Source organism: Crocodylus porosus, unplaced genomic scaffold, assembly GCF_001723895.1.
Source record: "Crocodylus porosus isolate Cpor-Errol unplaced genomic scaffold, CroPor_comp1, whole genome shotgun sequence".
Taxonomy (NCBI): Eukaryota; Metazoa; Chordata; order Crocodylia; family Crocodylidae; genus Crocodylus; species Crocodylus porosus.
In genome coordinates this window covers 44,233,121-44,251,391 of record NW_017728906.1, presented here as the reverse complement: position 1 = coordinate 44,251,391, position 18,271 = coordinate 44,233,121, and the positions used below count along the sequence as shown (strand labels likewise).

The 18,271-nt window shown below is 42.7% G+C and overlaps 1 protein-coding gene across 4 annotated transcripts in view; it reads right to left on the bottom strand.

Annotated features, from left to right (window-relative positions):
- AGPAT3 (1-acylglycerol-3-phosphate O-acyltransferase 3) overlaps positions 1–18,271 on the bottom strand; it is a 140,726-nt gene that overhangs the window by 14,617 nt on the left and 107,838 nt on the right. For all 4 annotated transcript variants that reach the window (XM_019529024.1, XM_019529023.1, XM_019529025.1 and 1 more), the window contains exons 2-6: positions 13,771–13,997; positions 8,848–9,017; positions 8,464–8,625; positions 1,651–1,804; positions 1,068–1,170 (exon numbers count right to left, since the gene is read on the bottom strand). In XM_019529024.1, coding sequence (XP_019384569.1) covers positions 1,068–1,170; positions 1,651–1,804; positions 8,464–8,625; positions 8,848–9,017; positions 13,771–13,948 — 767 coding nt within the window. In that variant the 5' untranslated portion in view covers positions 13,949–13,997. The remainder of the gene's footprint in view (positions 1–1,067; positions 1,171–1,650; positions 1,805–8,463; positions 8,626–8,847; positions 9,018–13,770; positions 13,998–18,271) is intronic.

Sequence of the window (18,271 nt, the reverse complement as noted above, 5' to 3'; positions counted from 1 at the left end):
GTTTTTGAAAGCCAAAATGAAGGGAAAAAAAGCTTTTTCCCAGAGTCATGGCTCCCCAGAACAAGTACAGAGCCTAATCTTCAAGTCACTCATCCTCCCCTGTCCCACTTAACTAAAGCTGAAACCCAGGAGCTAGTCTAATTAAAGTGCCCTCAGCACCTCATGCAGTCAGCATCCCGCACCTCAACAAGGCAGTGGGGGCACCTTAACTAAAGCTAGTTCAACAAGCCTGCACTGCCATTTTGAAGTGTGGGAACGCTGACCTGAATACACATGATGCCGAGGCTGCTGGAGTGTGCTAATTTTGAGTCTGCTCCAATGCGTTCCAATTAGAATGTGTTGGAGCAAGTGTTGAACATGTGTGAATTTGAAAAGAACTGGAGAGTCTCCAAGGCTGTGAAACAGGAGGAGAGAGACCAGGAACACAAAAATCATTAAAAAGGAAAGAGAATCGTTAACACATGTGGAATGAAAAACAATGAGCCATTAAGTCAACTGATTCCCTCTGCCTAAATAGTGATGTACTGTGGAGCAGGAATCAAAGCAGGGTGCTTCTATCCTGATCAGAAAAATCAGGGAAAATCATCTTCCCTGCTTAATACACACACCCCAATTGGAAGAGAAGGAGGTGTGGAGGGGAGGGTTGATTTGAGGGAAAAGGGTGCAAGAAAACACAGTCTTCTGAAGTTCTACACAATCCACAAGATATGCTCTGCTAAGCGGACACCACAGGGACACGGTTTTTCGATAGGAGGAGATGCCCTCACTTTTTAAAAGATGGCACGTACTGGTTTAAAGGACTGTTCATGCCCTGTCTTGAAAGTTGCATGATGATGAAAGTCTAGCCCGTCACCAAAATTCTAGGTGATGGGCAAGACCTAGGATCTTTAAAAGAGAGAACAGTTTGAAGCACAGGACATGGTAAGCTCCTTGGGACACGCAATGGAACCTGAAGGACACAGTGCTGGGGTAATGATGAAGAGTAACATTTCCGTACCAGACCTGGAAACATTTTAGTATCCAGAACAAAAGCCCCTTGGGTCTTGCACCAGTCATTCCGTGCTCACCTCACACACATATCTGCTTCGTATTTTTTTCCATAAAGGATTCCCAGTAAAGAGGGGTTCTTGTTTCCTCGGAAGTTTAGTGTTACATCATACACTGCTGAAACTGTTGCAAGAAAAAAAGAATACAGACATTATCTTAGCCTTCCATGCATCCAGCTTGCCCATGTTCAAACTTTAAATAAAAACAAACTGAAGCAAACACTGCTTTAATGTCAGTTAGCCAAATACTGCCAATAATTTAATTCATAAGGTGTAACTAACCAGACTGCTACTTAATTTATCCTATTTTGCAAATGCCTCACAAGAATATAGCAAGAGCTTGGTGCATGTTCATTTATTGGTACTTTAAAAGGTGTAAAATATTAATTTGTGCAAATTAAAACTAGAATAGTCATGCATTTTAAAGATTGCTCATCAAGGAGTCAAGTGCTTCAAAGTAATATTAATGCTGTCAAATTGCTGTAATGAGTCTGTATTTTCAGCAAATATGAGTATATTGAATCATCAGGTACTACACTTGATCTGAGCCTGCAAGAGGCCAAGAAGCTAGTACTGTTAAGAACAAAGGAAAGCTAGCCCATACCTGTTCCCCTGAGACACTGGACTGCAGTGGTGAAACCTTTGGTTCTGGGTAACAGATGATATTTGAGTTTAGGCAATCCCTTGGATGCAGCTACCTCCATGCTGATACGATGCTTAGTCTCTGTAAAACGAGTTCCTTCACAATACAAAAGAAACTAGCACACAAAACAAGAGGAAAAACAAGAGCATCTCATGATAACAAGCAGAAATTGAAGTGGCTGTGTAACAGAACAAGGCAGAGGATATGGTACTTTTATGGAACATGCACACTTTTTCTTTATTTGTTCTATAAGCATCAAAACTGCTTCATAAGTTTTGGCAAGTCATCGAGCGCCACATGACAAGCAGTCAGGAGCAGATAAATATTAATTTTTTAAATTTTTTAGGGGCCCCACAGGCCGGATGGAATGTCCCAGCGGGCAGCATCCAGCCTGTGGGCCGCATTTTGCCCACCCGAGTTAAAGCCCAGTCTCAAAGAATGCAAGGCTACAAATGCAAACATTCACAGAACCACTTAAATGAAGGGCACATTTTTTGGATCTCAGTCCACCCTCCCCCCCCTTAATCAAACAAGTATATACACACAGACTTACATTTAACATGCATAAAAATATCCATTTTGATTCCAGCTCAGTCACTGCTTCCTCTAAAAGCTATAGGAGGATTCAAAACTGGATGAAAGTAACTTCAACCCTTCAGTAGCATAACTGTGGTCAGAGGCTACATGCCACACAGGCTACACCAGCAGGAGTTGACGCCCTGGGATCTGCACCAGTGTGAGGTCATGGGGCAAGGGCAGGAGCAGACAGTGAAAGCTCATTGAGGGGGAGGGCCTAGGCTAGGGACAGAAGTTGCACAAACTGGTTTTAGTGATCAGAAACTAGTTTAAACTTGTAACAGAACAGAAGGTCAGTGCACATAAACCAGTTTCAAAAAGGCTGAAACCGGTTTAAGATAAGCCTAGTTGAATGTAGCATCAGACTTAACTGATTTGGGGCAAACCAGGTTATGAAACTTCTGTCCCAGACCCCTTCCTGGTTCAGGTTAAATCAGAACCCAACAGCATCCCAGCATGCTTTCCAGTCCTGGCCTGGCTCCAGCAAAGGGGGATGGGGTGAGGAGTAGCTGGGGGGGAAGGAGGAGAGGCAGGGACTGCCCCCCCAGGCAAACCCTGAATGGAATCTGGGGCCAGGGAGTGGGCATTAAAACCCCTTTCCCCCAGTACAGAGCTGCCCTGCTACACTTAATGAAAGTTACTGCAAGCTGCAACTGTGGGCTACAAATCCCAGAGGCACCTGGGAGCAGGAAGAGGAAGTTATAAGTGACCTTGCAGAGTCTTGATGTGGTGATGCTGGACTGCAAATCCCAGAGACCTCGGGGGCAGCAGGAAGAGGAAATGCCAGAGAGCCATGATCTGGCAACCCCCCACACCCATCTGGTGTCCGTCCCCACTCCCCCCTGGCTTCTGGCCTGAGCCACTGCAGGCATGTGGTTGCACTTCCTGAATAAAAGGTAAATGTGTGTCCAGTTGTTTCTCAGTTTAATCTTTGCATATTAGACTTAGACCTGCAAAGACTGAATCAATTCAGCCTCCAGCTTTTTGATTGTCTCTACTTAGCCCTAGGGACTGTGGCTGCAGCAGCTGGAAAAATAAAAGGCCAGTGTTGACACATAGGAGGTCCACAGGGGTGCATATGCAGCCCCTGTCAGGCCACATTCCCTGTTTAGCTGGGGCAGGGGCCAGGCGGGTGCAGCGGTGCCCCCCCCCATGACTGCCGGCCAGGGAGTGGGGCCACCAGCAAAAGTGACCACGCCACTTCTGGAAGCGTGATCGGCTGTCGAGGGACCCCTCCCCACCCAGTCAGTGAGATGGGCCTCTGGGGGACCTGCCCCCCCGCCCAGTCACTGCCTAGTATCAGGGTGGGGCACGTGTTCCCCCTGACTCAAGAGGCACCAGTGGCCCCCATGTAAGAGGCAGCACTGTGAAAGGTCCAGAAGCTGCACATTAACCCCTTGCAGGCTGCTGGTTGGACATCCCTGTTCTAATATACCTGCCAGCAATACATGATTTCCAAGAAATTCTGCTTTCCGCAACAAAAATGTAAACACACTGCAGATTTATCTGTGATGAGAAGCAATTTTAGCCCAGGTGCTGCAAAAGCTTTGAAATATTGGTACCAAATTTAAGATCTCACAGGTCCTAAGAGGTTACTGTTGTAACTGATTATAGTTTAAAGAGAAAGACAGGAAAAAAATCCTGAAAAAAGTTTAAGCCATAAACTGGCTAGTAATATAAGTTAGAAAGGGAAACCCACACTAACATACCCATTGCAAAGGAAATGTATTAGACATGAAGGACCAATATTCCAATCGTATTCCACCTAGGTGGAATTGGGTGCCTAAGAGTGCTCTTATTCCGTATTGCTCAAGACCCTGACAAAAAAACTTGAATGTGCCTACTTCCGTCTCTCACGAATCACAACAAGTGGGGAGCAGGAACAGTATCTATCCATTTCTGCATTAAATGCTTCTCAGGGACTTGGGGTCAGGAACTTGGGAAGACACTAAGGTGACTGACAGATGGTATAAGATCTGGCCCTAATTACCATCTACATTAAATCTGACTGCACTCCAGGTCCCTACTAACAAAGCGCAAAACTTCTATTGCTTGCTTTATAATAGCACAATGTAGGACAGACAGCTCTGCAGTTCCCCAGCCACCATACCACATTCTCTCCTACTGGAAAGGAAGCAAGAAGCAAGAAGCAAAGCAAATCTAAAACTGGACAACAATGGATATGTGTTCTAAACTCCACAGGGGAGAACTCTGTGGATCCCTGGTCTTCTTGACGGCTGGACCCTATCTTTCTCTCACCTTCCTTTTAGCTCAGTAATAGTACCTCATTCCAAACTGTGCAGGCACACAAGTTTCTTCAGCGTAAAAACACTATAATGACCTCTCTCTCTCTTTTGAAAGTTAGTAGTCAAATGTACAGAAGGGAGAAACATCAAAATGAAACATGACTGTACAATCTTTGTATGACCTCCTTGTGTATATTCATTATGAAAGTGTTACCCCAAAATCACAGAAGGTTGCCAGTGGCAGAACCAGGAACAGATGAACTCAGCTTTCTTGAATCTCCATTCAGTACTGTACACATTAGGTAACAACCTTTTCCTATTTAAAGTATCTGTCCTTTGCAGAAAATGAAAGAGGTCCCAAACTAATAGTATCTGACTATATAATTAAAGACTATAATGCATACACAAATTGATCCACAGAAGGTTGTACAAACAACTTTAAACTTGACATTTCCAGGGTTTACTGATTTACATAAATAACCAATTTTGATCATCCAATTCAATCATGATTTAAAGTCTCCAAGAATCTATCATGATCGTAACTGAGAAACCTATTTCTGATTTACTAGATGCTGAATATCTTACTATAGCTTTGTCAAGGTGATTTTGAATGAAAATTTGAAGCTATTTAAATGCGCAAACATATTTAATTTTTTCATTAAAGAAAATTTCTTATAAATTCTGGATACCAAAGGAAAAAAAAGAGTTATGTTTTGCATTCAAAACTAAACGCTTTATTAAAACGTATTATCCATCATTCATAAATTGTTTGTTATTGCTGTATTCTTCAAGATTTTAGAATTAATGTATGTCATCTTCATGTATCTAGTTTTTATTTCTAGATTGAAAGAGGAAAAAACAAGTTTTCTAATCCCACGCTGTTTAAACTTTAAATGAAGTAATAATTGATCAGAATTATCTGAATGAAGTAAAGTACAGAAAATCTCTCTCTGCACCTGCAAAAGAGGTTAATTGCCAAATGTTGCTTGAGAACTTCATACAACTCTGGCTGCATATTTTTATCAACGAAGTTTTACCAGTACAATGGTTTGGTTCTTTTTAAAGTTTTGGCAAAAACACTCTATCCAAATTCACTGATGACACAAAACTATGGGGCGAAGTAAACACACTGATGGGAAGAAACTGAATCCAGGAGGACCTGGACAGGTTAGAGAAGTGGGCAGGGAACAATAGGATGCAGTTCAACAAGGACAAGTGCAAGGTGCTGCACCTCGGAAGAGGGAATCCCCAGCACACCTATAGGCTAGGGGATGACCTTCTCAGCAGCACAGCAGGGGAGAGAGATCTCGGAGTTGTTGTTGACTCTAAGATGAATATGAGTTGTTAATGTGATGAAGTAATTAGCAGAGCTAACCGCAGTTTGTCATGCATTAGTAGGTGCATCACAAACAGGTCCAGGAAGGTGATGCTTCCCCTCTATGCAACATCGGTCAGGCCACAGCTGGAGTACTGCATCCAGTTTTGGGCACCACAATTCAAGAGGGATGTGGACTATCTTGAGCGAGTCCAGAGGAGGGCCACTCGTATGGTTAGAGGCCTGCAGGGAAGGCCCTACGAGGAAAGACTGGGGGACATAGACCTTTTCAGCCTCTGCAAGAGAAGGCTGAGGGGAGACCTTGTGGCAGTATACAAACTCACCAGGTGAGGGCAGCAGGAAATAGGAGATGCTCTGATTACCAGGGCTCCCCTTGGAATAACTAGGAACAATGGCCACAAGCTGAGAGAGAGCAGATTAGGTTGGGCATATAAAATAACTTCTTCATGGTTAGGGTTGCCAGAATCTGGAACAGGCTTCCAAGAGAGGTGGTGCTCTCCCCCATCTTGGGGGTCTTCAAGAAAAAACTGGACAAGCACCTGGCTGGGGTCACATGACCCCAGCACCTTTTCCTGCCATGGGCAGGGGGTTGGACTTGATGATCCATTGAGGTCCCTTCTGACCCTAGAATCTATAAATCTATGTTTTATTTTTTCAATTTAAAATTAACTGATAATTAGGTTCTAGTAAGTTTAAACTGTCATATTTTCAAATTAAAATACAAATAGGTATATTTAAAAATAAACTAAAAACTCATTTAAACTATTTTTTTGTATTTAAATATCAATTTTTATCCACCTTTCTTTTATATGTTTGACTTTTCAACCTGAGCCTTAGCAACTGCATCATATGTAACCATGGTGATCCCAAAGACACCAACCGGGTATAAACCAGGACCATTGGTTATGCAGCACAGAACTGTACCACTTGAGTTAATGTAGTAATCAGTAGCAACAATGCCCCGTTCTCCTCTCTGCAGGCTATCTATTAGACAGGAACAGATTGCAGACCTTCCCAGAGGTTTATGCAACTATTTCTAGACAGCAGAGAAACACTGGAAAAAAGGAACTGTTATACAGTATACGACTCAAGAAGAGTATGATCTAGTGGTTACAGAGAGGACATAGCCAAGGACACAGATTTTATATATTTGTTTTGAATGACAGTGCAGCTAAGTGGATGACATTTGTCATAGTAGAAATTTAATCAAAATTGAAAAATCTTCCAGAAGTGACTCTTTGTTGCTCCATTTGTGAAGTGAGTGATACATCCCCATATCGTAGGAGACCCTGGCCACTAGCAAGCTATGAAGCTTACATATTTAACAAGATGAGCAGAAGAACTCATTGTTTCCTTGTGCCTCCCAAAGATGAGTATCTTTCCCAAATACAAGGAGGAGGAGCTAACTGCTGTTGTTGAGCCCCCATCTCTAGACCTCTAGCGCAACGTTCTACTACAGGCTTGGTATGAACCTAATGTAGTTTTAAAGGCAGCTGGAATCTTGCTAAATATTTTTCCAGATTTCCTCAAAATCATGCACAATTTTACAGATCAAAGATAATGCAAAAAAGCAAAAACTTCCCATTGCAATCTACAGCCTCTCTCATTCATTTCATGCTTCCTTGTTCCTACAACGAAAACATGTCTTCCTGGCCTTAAAAAAAAAAAAATCTCTGTATTATTCTTGCATACAACGCACACTTTCCTTTCTCCAAAAATCAACTGCTGGAAATTGGGATAAACATTGTAAGTGAGGAAACACAGTAAGGTAGTTTCTGTATCTTAAGCTTCTGCCAGGAGGAGATGAAAGTACCACTGTAGATGCTCCACAAGGATCAGCCCAACATGCAATTTTATTCAGGGCATATTGTATGTGAAAAAATATAATACATGTAATCTTTAGAGTAGCTCAGAAAATTAACCCTCAGCTCATTTAAATTCAGCATTCAGTCCAAATGGATCATTTATTTTTGTATAAAAAGACTTGAGTCCCATTCTCTTTCTCTGCCCTGTGACTTTTGTGGGGGGAGGTTGTAATCGAGTCATATAAGCCTAATTTCAACTATTAAATATTTTAAGAAATACCTCTAAAATTGTCCAACAGCATTCAAAATGGGGTTCTTTGTCTACAACAGACCATTGTGGCATCACCCTGAAAGCAGGCATGGCTAGTATGCTCAGAAGCTTCAAACAGGCCTTATCCCTTCATGCTACAAGTTTTTGTTTGTTTGCTTTAAGGCATGTTTTGTGTTCCAAGTCAAATCAGCAAAATTAAGTCCAAATCCATGAGTCAGTCCAGAACCATAAGGGGCTCTACAACTCGCAAACATCCTCCACCCCCACCAGAGGCTTCAGATATTTCCAAAGTTTTTTGGCAGGCATCCTATGTGCTGGCCCAAGCCCAGAGACTTGGGGTTCAGATGCCCCCAAGTTTCACCTGCCCTCAGCCACATGAGTGCAAAAGCAAGCTAGGGAGGTCTTTATGCTACAAGTGTAAGTCACAGGAAAGAGTGTGCATCTTCACTCTTAAGTCTCAGGTTGACGCACAGCAGGAGCCCAAGATTCATTGTTCCACTCCCAAAATAGGATGTGCTATATGAAGGATCATACACTTACCCACATGTATTCAGGATAGTCAGACAAACGTTTTAGTCCCTCAATAACTGTATCTCTGTCTTCTTCCCATTTTCTTTTGCAGAAAACTATCTCAAGGAAGTACCATGTCCAGCCAATCAGGGGAACATACAACAGTTCTCTCTTAGCAAGAACTTTGGAACTCTGTAAGAAACGCCCCCCAAAGATAACACTTGATTATTTATATATTAGACTCAAATAAAAACACTACCTTGAGATTTTCAAAAGTAGTCAGCATTAGGTCTGATTCAGTACCTGAAGAAAATGGAACTGCTTCTGAGTATCACCCCATAAAGAAAAATGCACAAGAGTTCAAAACCAACTTATACACCTGGTGGTTAAAGGACATTTCACAGAATTACTCACCCCTAACACTCCGAAGCGTTCAGTCATAGTCCAGCCACACAAGAAGTCTATTTCAAAGTTGTGATTCAAGATGATGATGACATGCTCTTTTCCAAATTTATCCACTGTGGCCTGGTCTGAGAATAAAGTACATTCGGTGCCTGACCACCATTCCAGCAACATTACTAACTCTGAAGGGGACAAGAAAGACGTTATAGTACATGTCAGGTGTTGTGATGTACCTCAAGATTTACTACTCTTTCTCTGCTGTGATCTCATGCCACGTGCCCTGGATCATAATATTTATTAACTTTTTAATTCAGCCCAATGAATTATAGGTAAATAGATTAAATATGATCCTAGATGGACATACACTAAATTACGAGCATGTATATTTATACCATCACCTTTACGCAGAATTTGGGCCACAAGATAACTACTTTGTTGATAAAGGATCTGGAACCAGTTTCCAAGGGAAGTGGTGCTGGCTTCTACCTTAGGGGTCTTTAAAAGGAGGCTTGATAACTACCTAGCTGGGGTCATATGAGCTTAAACTTAGTAGGGGTCATATAAGCCCTGTATTCATTCCTGCACAGGGCAGGGGGTCAGACTTGATGATCTGCTAAGGTCCCCTCCAACCCTACATTTATGAATCTATGATAATGAACACAAATTTAAAACAATTAATTTAGCCAATGAATATTACTGCTCTATATAAAAGCCCATTGGATCTCACTAAAAATTCCAACCAAACAAGTATTTATTCCCCAAGGCAGCCAGAAATGTATCCTTATAGGGCTGGACACTGAACAAATTTACCTTCTATCCCTTTCTAGACACTACTTTTACTATATTTCTTGTACTTAATTAAACTCTACTCTTAAAAATTTTCCCATTATTTAAAACAAAAAAGGGGAAAAAAGAGCGAGAGAGACTGAACCTGCGCTCTCTGCTAATGAGCAGAAGAAGAAAAAAAAAAAAAAAAAAAATCTACCGAGCCAGGTGTGGAGAATCTGATACAACATCACTCCCCACAATGTCCTCTGAAATATTGGTGGCATTTTTTCCAGAGATTTTTTGTTACAAAGTTCAGTTTGAGAAATGAGGCAGGAAGCAAGCTGTCCTTTACAAGTGCACAGATACAAAATGTGAGTACATCAGGGGGTGGGCTTCTGTTTGCGTTGGCAGTTTAATAAAATATTTAGTATTTAGTTCTTTAGTATCGTACTTGTGCCATTAATGCTACAATCAGCCTAATCTCCTAAGGTTTTGCTTGCTCTTTATAATGATCCATTACATATTTTGCACACTTTATACAGAAAGCTGCCACCATGCCTGCGCACCAATATTTTGCTTTAACAACAGCTTCTTGCCACCCCGAGTGCTGATTCAGAGTGGCATCAAATTGCCACCTCTGTGCTGCTTTCACTACTGGTGCTGGGGGACCTTACTACAATGCAACCGCCATGGCCTGCATGAAGAGGGAGGCATTCCTCCCCCCACCAGCCACCAACCCACCTGCACCAAAAGTTAAAAGTTATATCTACCTCTTGCTCTAAAGCAGTAAGTTCTCAAACATCACAGGCTGCATGCCCCTTTTAATGTATATTATTGCTGTGCCTGACCCTCAGGGTTCAGCGCTATGGATAATCAGAAAGTAACAGTGCATCACTGTTCCCACTGTAACCTCTTCGACCACCTAAGAATTATTATAAAACTGTTCTTCATTTTGTTTTTCTTTCTCCCTTTCCTTCCATTTATACTTGCCATTTCCCTTGGTCTGTTATCCTACTACTTCTTTCCACATATTCTCCACAAGTCTGTCACAAAACCCAAAAAGCACACATACCTCAACTAGAGAAATACTGGCCCAGAACACAGAGGATATTAATTTCAAGACACTAAGGGTGCCTGTAGACATGCTGGGAGGCTGCTCCAATGCACTTTAATTGCAGCGTGTCAGAGCAGACTCAATTAATCAAGTGTGCTAAATGGCGCGCTCCACCCAGCCACAGCGTCTCATGTACCAGCATCCCTACACTTCAAAATGGCAGTGGGGGCACTTGAACTAAAGCTCATTTAATGCAACCGCCATTTAATGAGCTTTAGTTCAAGTACCCCCACTGTGATTTTGAAGCGCAGGGATGCTGATACATGAGACGCTGTGGCGTTTTAATAAGAGAGGCTCTCGGAGACACTCCACTTAAAGTCACCGGTGCCCCCCAAGCACGTGTAAAAATGCCCTGAGATTTTAAGAGATTATTTTTTTTACAACAGGGCTAAGCTAAACCTATTGCACTATTAAAAAGCATGAGTCACTTGAAGAGAGATGACATGGGAAAGCTGTAATACAGATTGCCCCTTGTGAATTAAATGTGTTATGAAGTGTTGTCTTGGTATAGGGAGTCTTAACGGACACCTTCAGTACCACTTGCCAACACAATGGGGATTTTCACAGAGGTACCACACTTATAATTACAGTAAGGAGACTCTAGCCTCCTGAAATTATATATGTTTGTGAATGATTCCCATCACAATTAATCTTCCAAAAGGACAAATACCACAGCTAGCAAGATTTGGTTAAAGAAAAAAAAAAAGAAAAAAAAAAGAAAAAAAGGTAACTGTTACATCAGTGACAAAAACCCACCAAAATAAGAAAAATAAATACATATTCAGCTGACCCTTTTCTAAATTCACTGCAAAAGCAGCCAAGAGCTAGGACAGGGATGGACTTAGCTCTAACCAATGGTTGTACTCTGAAAGTGATTCTGTACACATGATGCTATGGTCTTATGTACTTATTGCCTCAGTAATAATCCAAGCTGTTCTTTTCTCAAGTAAAAGTAGTTTTTCTCCTAGACACTGACCTAGCAAAGTAAAAATGGGACTTTGGAGCCAACAGCTGGGCTCTTCCTGCTTCATCACCATTGTTAATTATCTGGAACTGCCTGAACTACATCATATCTTGTATGTGAGAGTTTCTTTGATGACCTGTCTGATCCACATGGCATACCATTCACTATGGACAAATATAGCAATACTAAGTACAGATCAAAAGACCAAAAGAAGAGTTATAACAAAAGCAAAAAGGTGTGTGGGTGGGGTGGCTTTCCAAATGCTGCTTAAAAAGAAAACACAACACAGGCTTTGAGATGAAATCATGCATGAAAAATAAGAGCCTTAGGCTCTGGACAGACAAGCCTGTTTACACCAGTGTACCTTAAATTGATTCTGTACACCCACATAAATTACACCGGGATCTGGAATGGCTAGCTATGCAGCCACTCTGGGGAGGATACACTTGGAAGGCTGCAATAACAGACTCTTGCCAATATGTGGTAGGTGTACAGGCACTAGTCTGTTTGCCTCAGGCAAATGGCTACCCACCGGAAAAGGTGCAAACAGATGATGGTGCACTAGAGTAATTTACAACAGTTATAGAAAGCAACCTGATTCTTTTCTGAGTAATTCTGTTCTGGATGGGGAAACATTACTCCGGTATTAGTCTTTGCATAGTCTGTCTGCTCCTCTTTTATATCAATATAAAGATCAATCATAACAAAGCAAACGTTGCAACTGTCCAGGGCTTAAATGGTATACTTCTCAGTGACCACGACTAAGGATCTAGAATGAAATTTGAGCTATAACTCCACTACCAAAATGCTTTACTACAATATTCTTTATTTATATAGTCAACAACACTTGCACTGCTACATTTATAAGATTATAGTTTCTTTCATTACATAAATCACAATCAAAGCAAACACTCTGTCAAGCTTTTCACTACAGGCCATTAGCACTGTGCAGACTGAGATAACATTTACATTATAAACTTAGTTATTCATTGCTTAAATTTCTCACTCATTTTAATTCAAGTAGGCTACAAACTAAGATGCAAGATGTTATCACCTTTATTCAGCTGCTGTGTGTCTTTTTGAGCAATAATAGCTTATGGTCTATAGATTCAATAGAGATTTTTTTAAAAAAGAAATCTGCTTCTGTGTTAGACAATGGATAATACTCCATGCACCATATTAAATTGCACAAAACAACAACCTGAACAGATAAAGCTGCTGTCATGAGTCACAAGTCAGCTGTATTCTCAGCAAAGTCAGTCAGATAACTTGTATGAACAGAGGTCTGGAGGCCTGAGCTCTGGCTTATTAAAAATGGACACAGTAAAATGTAAAAAACAAAACAAAAAGCCTGAGGCAATTTTGAAATATCCTCCTCTGAACATTAAAATATTTTTCCCCTAACAATTTGCTTCCCCCAACACACACACACACACACACACATACACACACACACACACAAACCTCCCTTTGATTTGGTTTTCCTTCTAAATCTTAGGAAGCAGGCTGACAAAGGGAAGACACCGAGAGGTACAGGAATAACAAGTAAGTGACTTTCAGATTAGCTGCTGAGTTGCATATGCAGATTTTAGATCCTTCAGGATATTTTTATTTATAATGTTTTGAGCGCATGGTTTTTAAATGGCTGATGAAGTAGGTGCCTAGAGATGAATCTAGGAGCCTACAGTTAGACACTCATTTTGGAAGTATTATCCCACATTGAACAGCCTGAGTGAGTGAAGAGACCTTGGATGCAGGAGCAGGGATCAATAAAGTAGTCTGAAATTAAGAAAAGGGAGTTTAAGGGAGGGTTTTGAAGGAGGAGAGCAAAGTAGTACCATTCACAAAGGGAAAAAGCAGAGGAAGACTGTATCCTTTAATGATGCATTAATATAGATTACCATTGAAATACAAGAGGTAATTTCCCACAAGACAGTACAACAGAGGCTGTGAACAGCTTGATCTAGTTGTCCCTTTAAATAACAGTCACAGGAACATGACTATTTTCTAATATTTCAAGAACACTGCTCCCAATTTACAAAATCCCTTTATCTCTTTCTCTCTCTCATCCCCAACAGTGAATACTCACGGCTCCAAAGCGAGTAGGAGAGACGACAGTTTACTCTGCGATAAAACTGCTTGTTTATTGGCCAGAGGACTAGCGTGCATAGCTGGATGAAGTTAATGATCAATCCGCTCACAACAAAGACGAACCCAATGAGGAGATGAACTATAAACTGGGTCTTCAGAAATGCAATTAAGCCCATGATAACCACTTAGTAGCGCTTGCAGGGTCCTTCACTCAGAATAACAGTCCTGAAAGAGAGGGGGAAACAAGAAAAAGAAAAATCTAGTTGAGACTAAAATGATGAGACTGGAAAAGAATGCTAGACTTATTTCTCCATTTAGATAGTAGCAGTAGCACCAGAAAGGAAACTATTAACATATTGTAAGTTTCCATGCAGATTTCATTCAGGCCTCTTTTTGCAGTGGGGTAATTGTTATGTGGCCTATGGTACCCACCATTTCTGAGCCTCAGAAATGGTATTATTAACGTCCTGTAGCTTCTGGGGAAATGCTATTCTGTTTTGCTGATGATCACTTATACAAAAAAATAAACTCCATTCAGGAAACAGGCCGCTCTATCAACATCCCCAACACTGCTTATTCCTTATCTGTGAGCTGGAATAGTAGCTGTCACCAAATAAGGTGGGGATCTGTGCAAGTGTTAGAAATGGAGTATTGGTAGAAATGCACAATTTGCATCTCGCACTTGATAAGAAAGAAACACTGCCAAGGACTTTTTTTTCTTGGCCAGCCTTGCCACAGCTTTTCTTAAATCGCAGGCTCTCCCCCAGCCTCACCCTAGCCTATCTCATGCAAATTACAGAAGCTGGAATTCAACTGACTGTGTCCTTGAAAGTGGGGGGGTTTAAACTCTTGGTGACCTAAAGAACTTTCTGAGCATGCGCAATTAGCTGATGCACATTTACTTCTCCGCCCTGCATACTTAAGTAGTTAATTATAATGTACATGGGATGGATGTAGTGATATAACCACATATATGTTTGTATGAAACGGAAATGAGCTGTAAGAGTTCCTGTTTCTGCACACGTGCCCAGGAGGAAAAAGATAAATACAGCCTGCAAAAATTCCTTGGTGGATTCAGAGTAATCTGAGTCTTTGACTCTGCTCTGACCCTATTTGCAAATACACCTTTTGTGCTGCTAAATGAGTGTGTGTCTGTGATTTTAGTGGCCTCCAAGAAACGGACCGCAATTTTTTGCAACACAAGTGTGGGTTCATAGATGCCTCCCTAGCCTGCCCTCAATCTTTTCCTCTGCAGTAGCCCATTCAGAACAACCACAAAAATCATCCCTTGCTGCCAAAGGCAGATAGAAATATTCAAAGCAAGGCCTCCATGTTTTCTCAGGTGCTCTGGCTCAGACACAGAATGGGTTCTCCATACTACAGCAAATTTCACTCTGGAAGAACAATGTTGAACACACTGAAAGCAGACTAAGTCAAGCAGACTAGGTCTATCAGACTAAACATGGAAAGGGAATGTTTGCTGAGTAATCAAGTGCAGTGCACTGAGCTATGTGACCTTAAGGTCCTTTCCAAACCCATGACTCTCTGATTCCTAAATTCAGGCAGTTCATTTCTCATTTTTCCCAAAAGGTAAAAGTGTTACCATGATTTTATCATATTGTGTAAGGTTTGTTATAAAGATCAATTCTGTAGACAATTACATTCAGAAAGTCACTTATGTTTGAGGTTAGGGACAGAAGTTACACATAACCTGGTTTAAGTGATCAGAAACTGGTTTAAAACCCGTAACAGAACAGAAGCTCAATGCATATGAACCAATTTCAAAATGACTGAAACTGATTTAAGATGAACCTGGTTGAATGCAGTATCAGATTTAACTGATTTGGGTTAAATTGGTTTATGAAACTTCTGCCCCAGACCCCCTCCTGGTTTAAGTTAAATCACAGTTCTCCAGCATCCCAGCATTTTGCAGCCCTGGGCTGGGATGTCTGCTCTGGAGAGCAGGGCTGGCCCCACTCCACTGCTCCCCAGCTGGAGCAGTGAGGGCTGGCTGACAAAGGGATGGGGGGGAGGGGACAAGCCCAGCTGGGGATGCAGCCCAGTGTGCAGGGGTGGGGACTGCCTCCCTCTTGGCTAACCCCAGCTGGGGTCTGGGGCCAGGGAGTGGGGTTAAACACCCCTTCTCCTGCTCAAACTTACTCCTGGCTGTGACTATGGACTACGAATCCCAGAGGCACCTGAAGCAGAAAGAGGAAGTGATGAGCAACCCTGTAGAATCCTCCTGCTATAAGTCTGGACAGCAAATCCCAGAGACCTCAGGGGGTAGCAGGAAAAGGAAGTGAACACATAGTAAGAGAGCTGTGTTCTAGCACCCCCAGCTTCTGGCCTCAGCCACTGCAAACATGTGGCTGCATTTCCTGAGTCACAGGTAGATGTCTGTTCACTTCTGTTTCAATTTAATTTGTGCGATTTAGACTAACCTGCAAAGACTGAATTGATTCGGCCGCAGGCTTTCTGACTGTCTGTACTTTGCCTGAATGTTTGGACAACTGAAGCCTCAATTATTAAAAGTAATGTATACTTCCAAGATGTAAGGAGGCAGGTTAGAAGATCTGGTGCAGTGGCTGGTAATCTTTTTAGATGCAAGGTATCCCTGGACAGACTCAAGGCTCATGCTTGGAAAATGCAAGCTCTTAGTTTTCATTCAAATTTTTACTATGGAAAAATAGTAGAGCAATTCTTTTGTCACAAAGAACTCACAAAGCCCCCAACTGGTCAGAATGTTTTGACACCATGGATTCCTATTTGAAATCTCTGGGTTTATCTTGTGAATCATATTTGCATGTCCCACAGTGCTAACATTAAACAGCACCTTTCAGCACCCTTACCCTGGTTGAGAATAATTGCTCTACTAAGTTCCGAATGAACAAAATGTATGTGCAAATTCTAAGAACTGAAATATCTGAGGTCCTGGAGGGGAGGGGAGTCAGGTGTCCAAGAAGAGTAGTTGCTCCTTAAGGAGACGATCCTCCAAGCCCAAAGGGAGGTAATCCCAACAAGGATCAAAGGGAGCAGGAGGGCACATAAGCCCCCGTGGCTCACCCAAAGCATCCGGGAATGTCTCCTAGCAAAAAGGGAGGTGTACACCCAATGGAAGGGAGGGGCTATCACCAGGGAGGACTATACTGTAGTTGCTCGGGGATGCAGGGGGGCAGTCAGGCAGGCCAAGGTGGAGCTGGAACTGGGACTAGCTACCTGGATCAAGGACAACAAGAAGTCCTTTTTTAAATACATAGGGGGCAAAAAGAAGGTTCCAGGTAACGTGGGGCCCTTGCAGCACACGCTAGGAAATTTGGTCATCACACCAGATGACAAAGCCAACATATTTAATGATTTCTTTGCCTCCATTTTCCTAAGCAGGGACTGGAACAGCCACCCCCCCGCTGGGTCCACCTCACGCCCCAGGGGAGGCTCACCTAGGCCAAGGGTTAGTGAGGAACTACTTAGGGAACTTCTGGAGGGACTGGATGTATTCAAGTCAGCTGGTCCAGACGATCTCCACCCTAGAGTACTGAGGGAATTGGCTGAGGTCATTGCAGGACCCCTGGCATGGCTTTACGAGCACTCGTGGTGCTCTGGTGTGGTGCCAGAGGACTGGAAGAGGGCCTACGTGGTCCCCATCTTCAAAAAGGGGAGGAAGGAGGACCCGAGAAACTATAGGCCAGTTAGTCTTACCTCGATCCTGGGCAAGCTTTTTGAGAAAATTCTTCTGGTGCATGTCCACGAGGGGCCAGTAGGGGATATTATGCTTAGGGGCAACCAACACAGGTTCATTAGCGGCAGGTCCTGTCAGACCAACCTGGTGACCTTCTATGACCAGATCACCAAATCCTTAGATGCAGGGGTAGCAGTGGACATAGTCTTCCTGGACTTTCGGAAGGCCTTTGACACTGCCTCTCACCCCGTTCTCATTAAAAAACTGGGGGACCATGGTGTCGACACCCACACAGTCAGTTGGGTTGCCAACTGGCTGGAGGGCCGGATCCAGAGAGTGGTGGTGGATGGGGCATTTTTGACTTGGAGGGATGTTGGCAGTGGGGTCCCCCAGGGCTTGGTCCTCAGGCCCGCACTGTTCAACATCTTCACCAGCGACTTGGACGAGGGGATAAAAAGCACCCTGTTCAAATTTCCTGATGACATTAAGATGTGGGGGGATGTGGGCATGGTAGAAGGGAGGAATAGACTGCAATCGGACCTAGACAGCTTACAAGAGTGGGCGGATGAGAATAGCATGGGACTCAACACTGACAAGAGCAAAGTGATGCACCTGGGGACGAACAACCGGCACCATACCTACAGGCTGGGGAACTCCCTTCTTGTCAGTACAGAGGCGGAAAAGGATCTCAGAGTCATCGTTGACTCTATGATGAACATGGGCTGGCAGTGTGGGGATGCAGTTAGGAAAGCCAACTGTACCTTGTCATGCATCCAAAGATGAATCTCAAGCAGGTCCAAGGAGGTGATCCTCCCCCTCTATG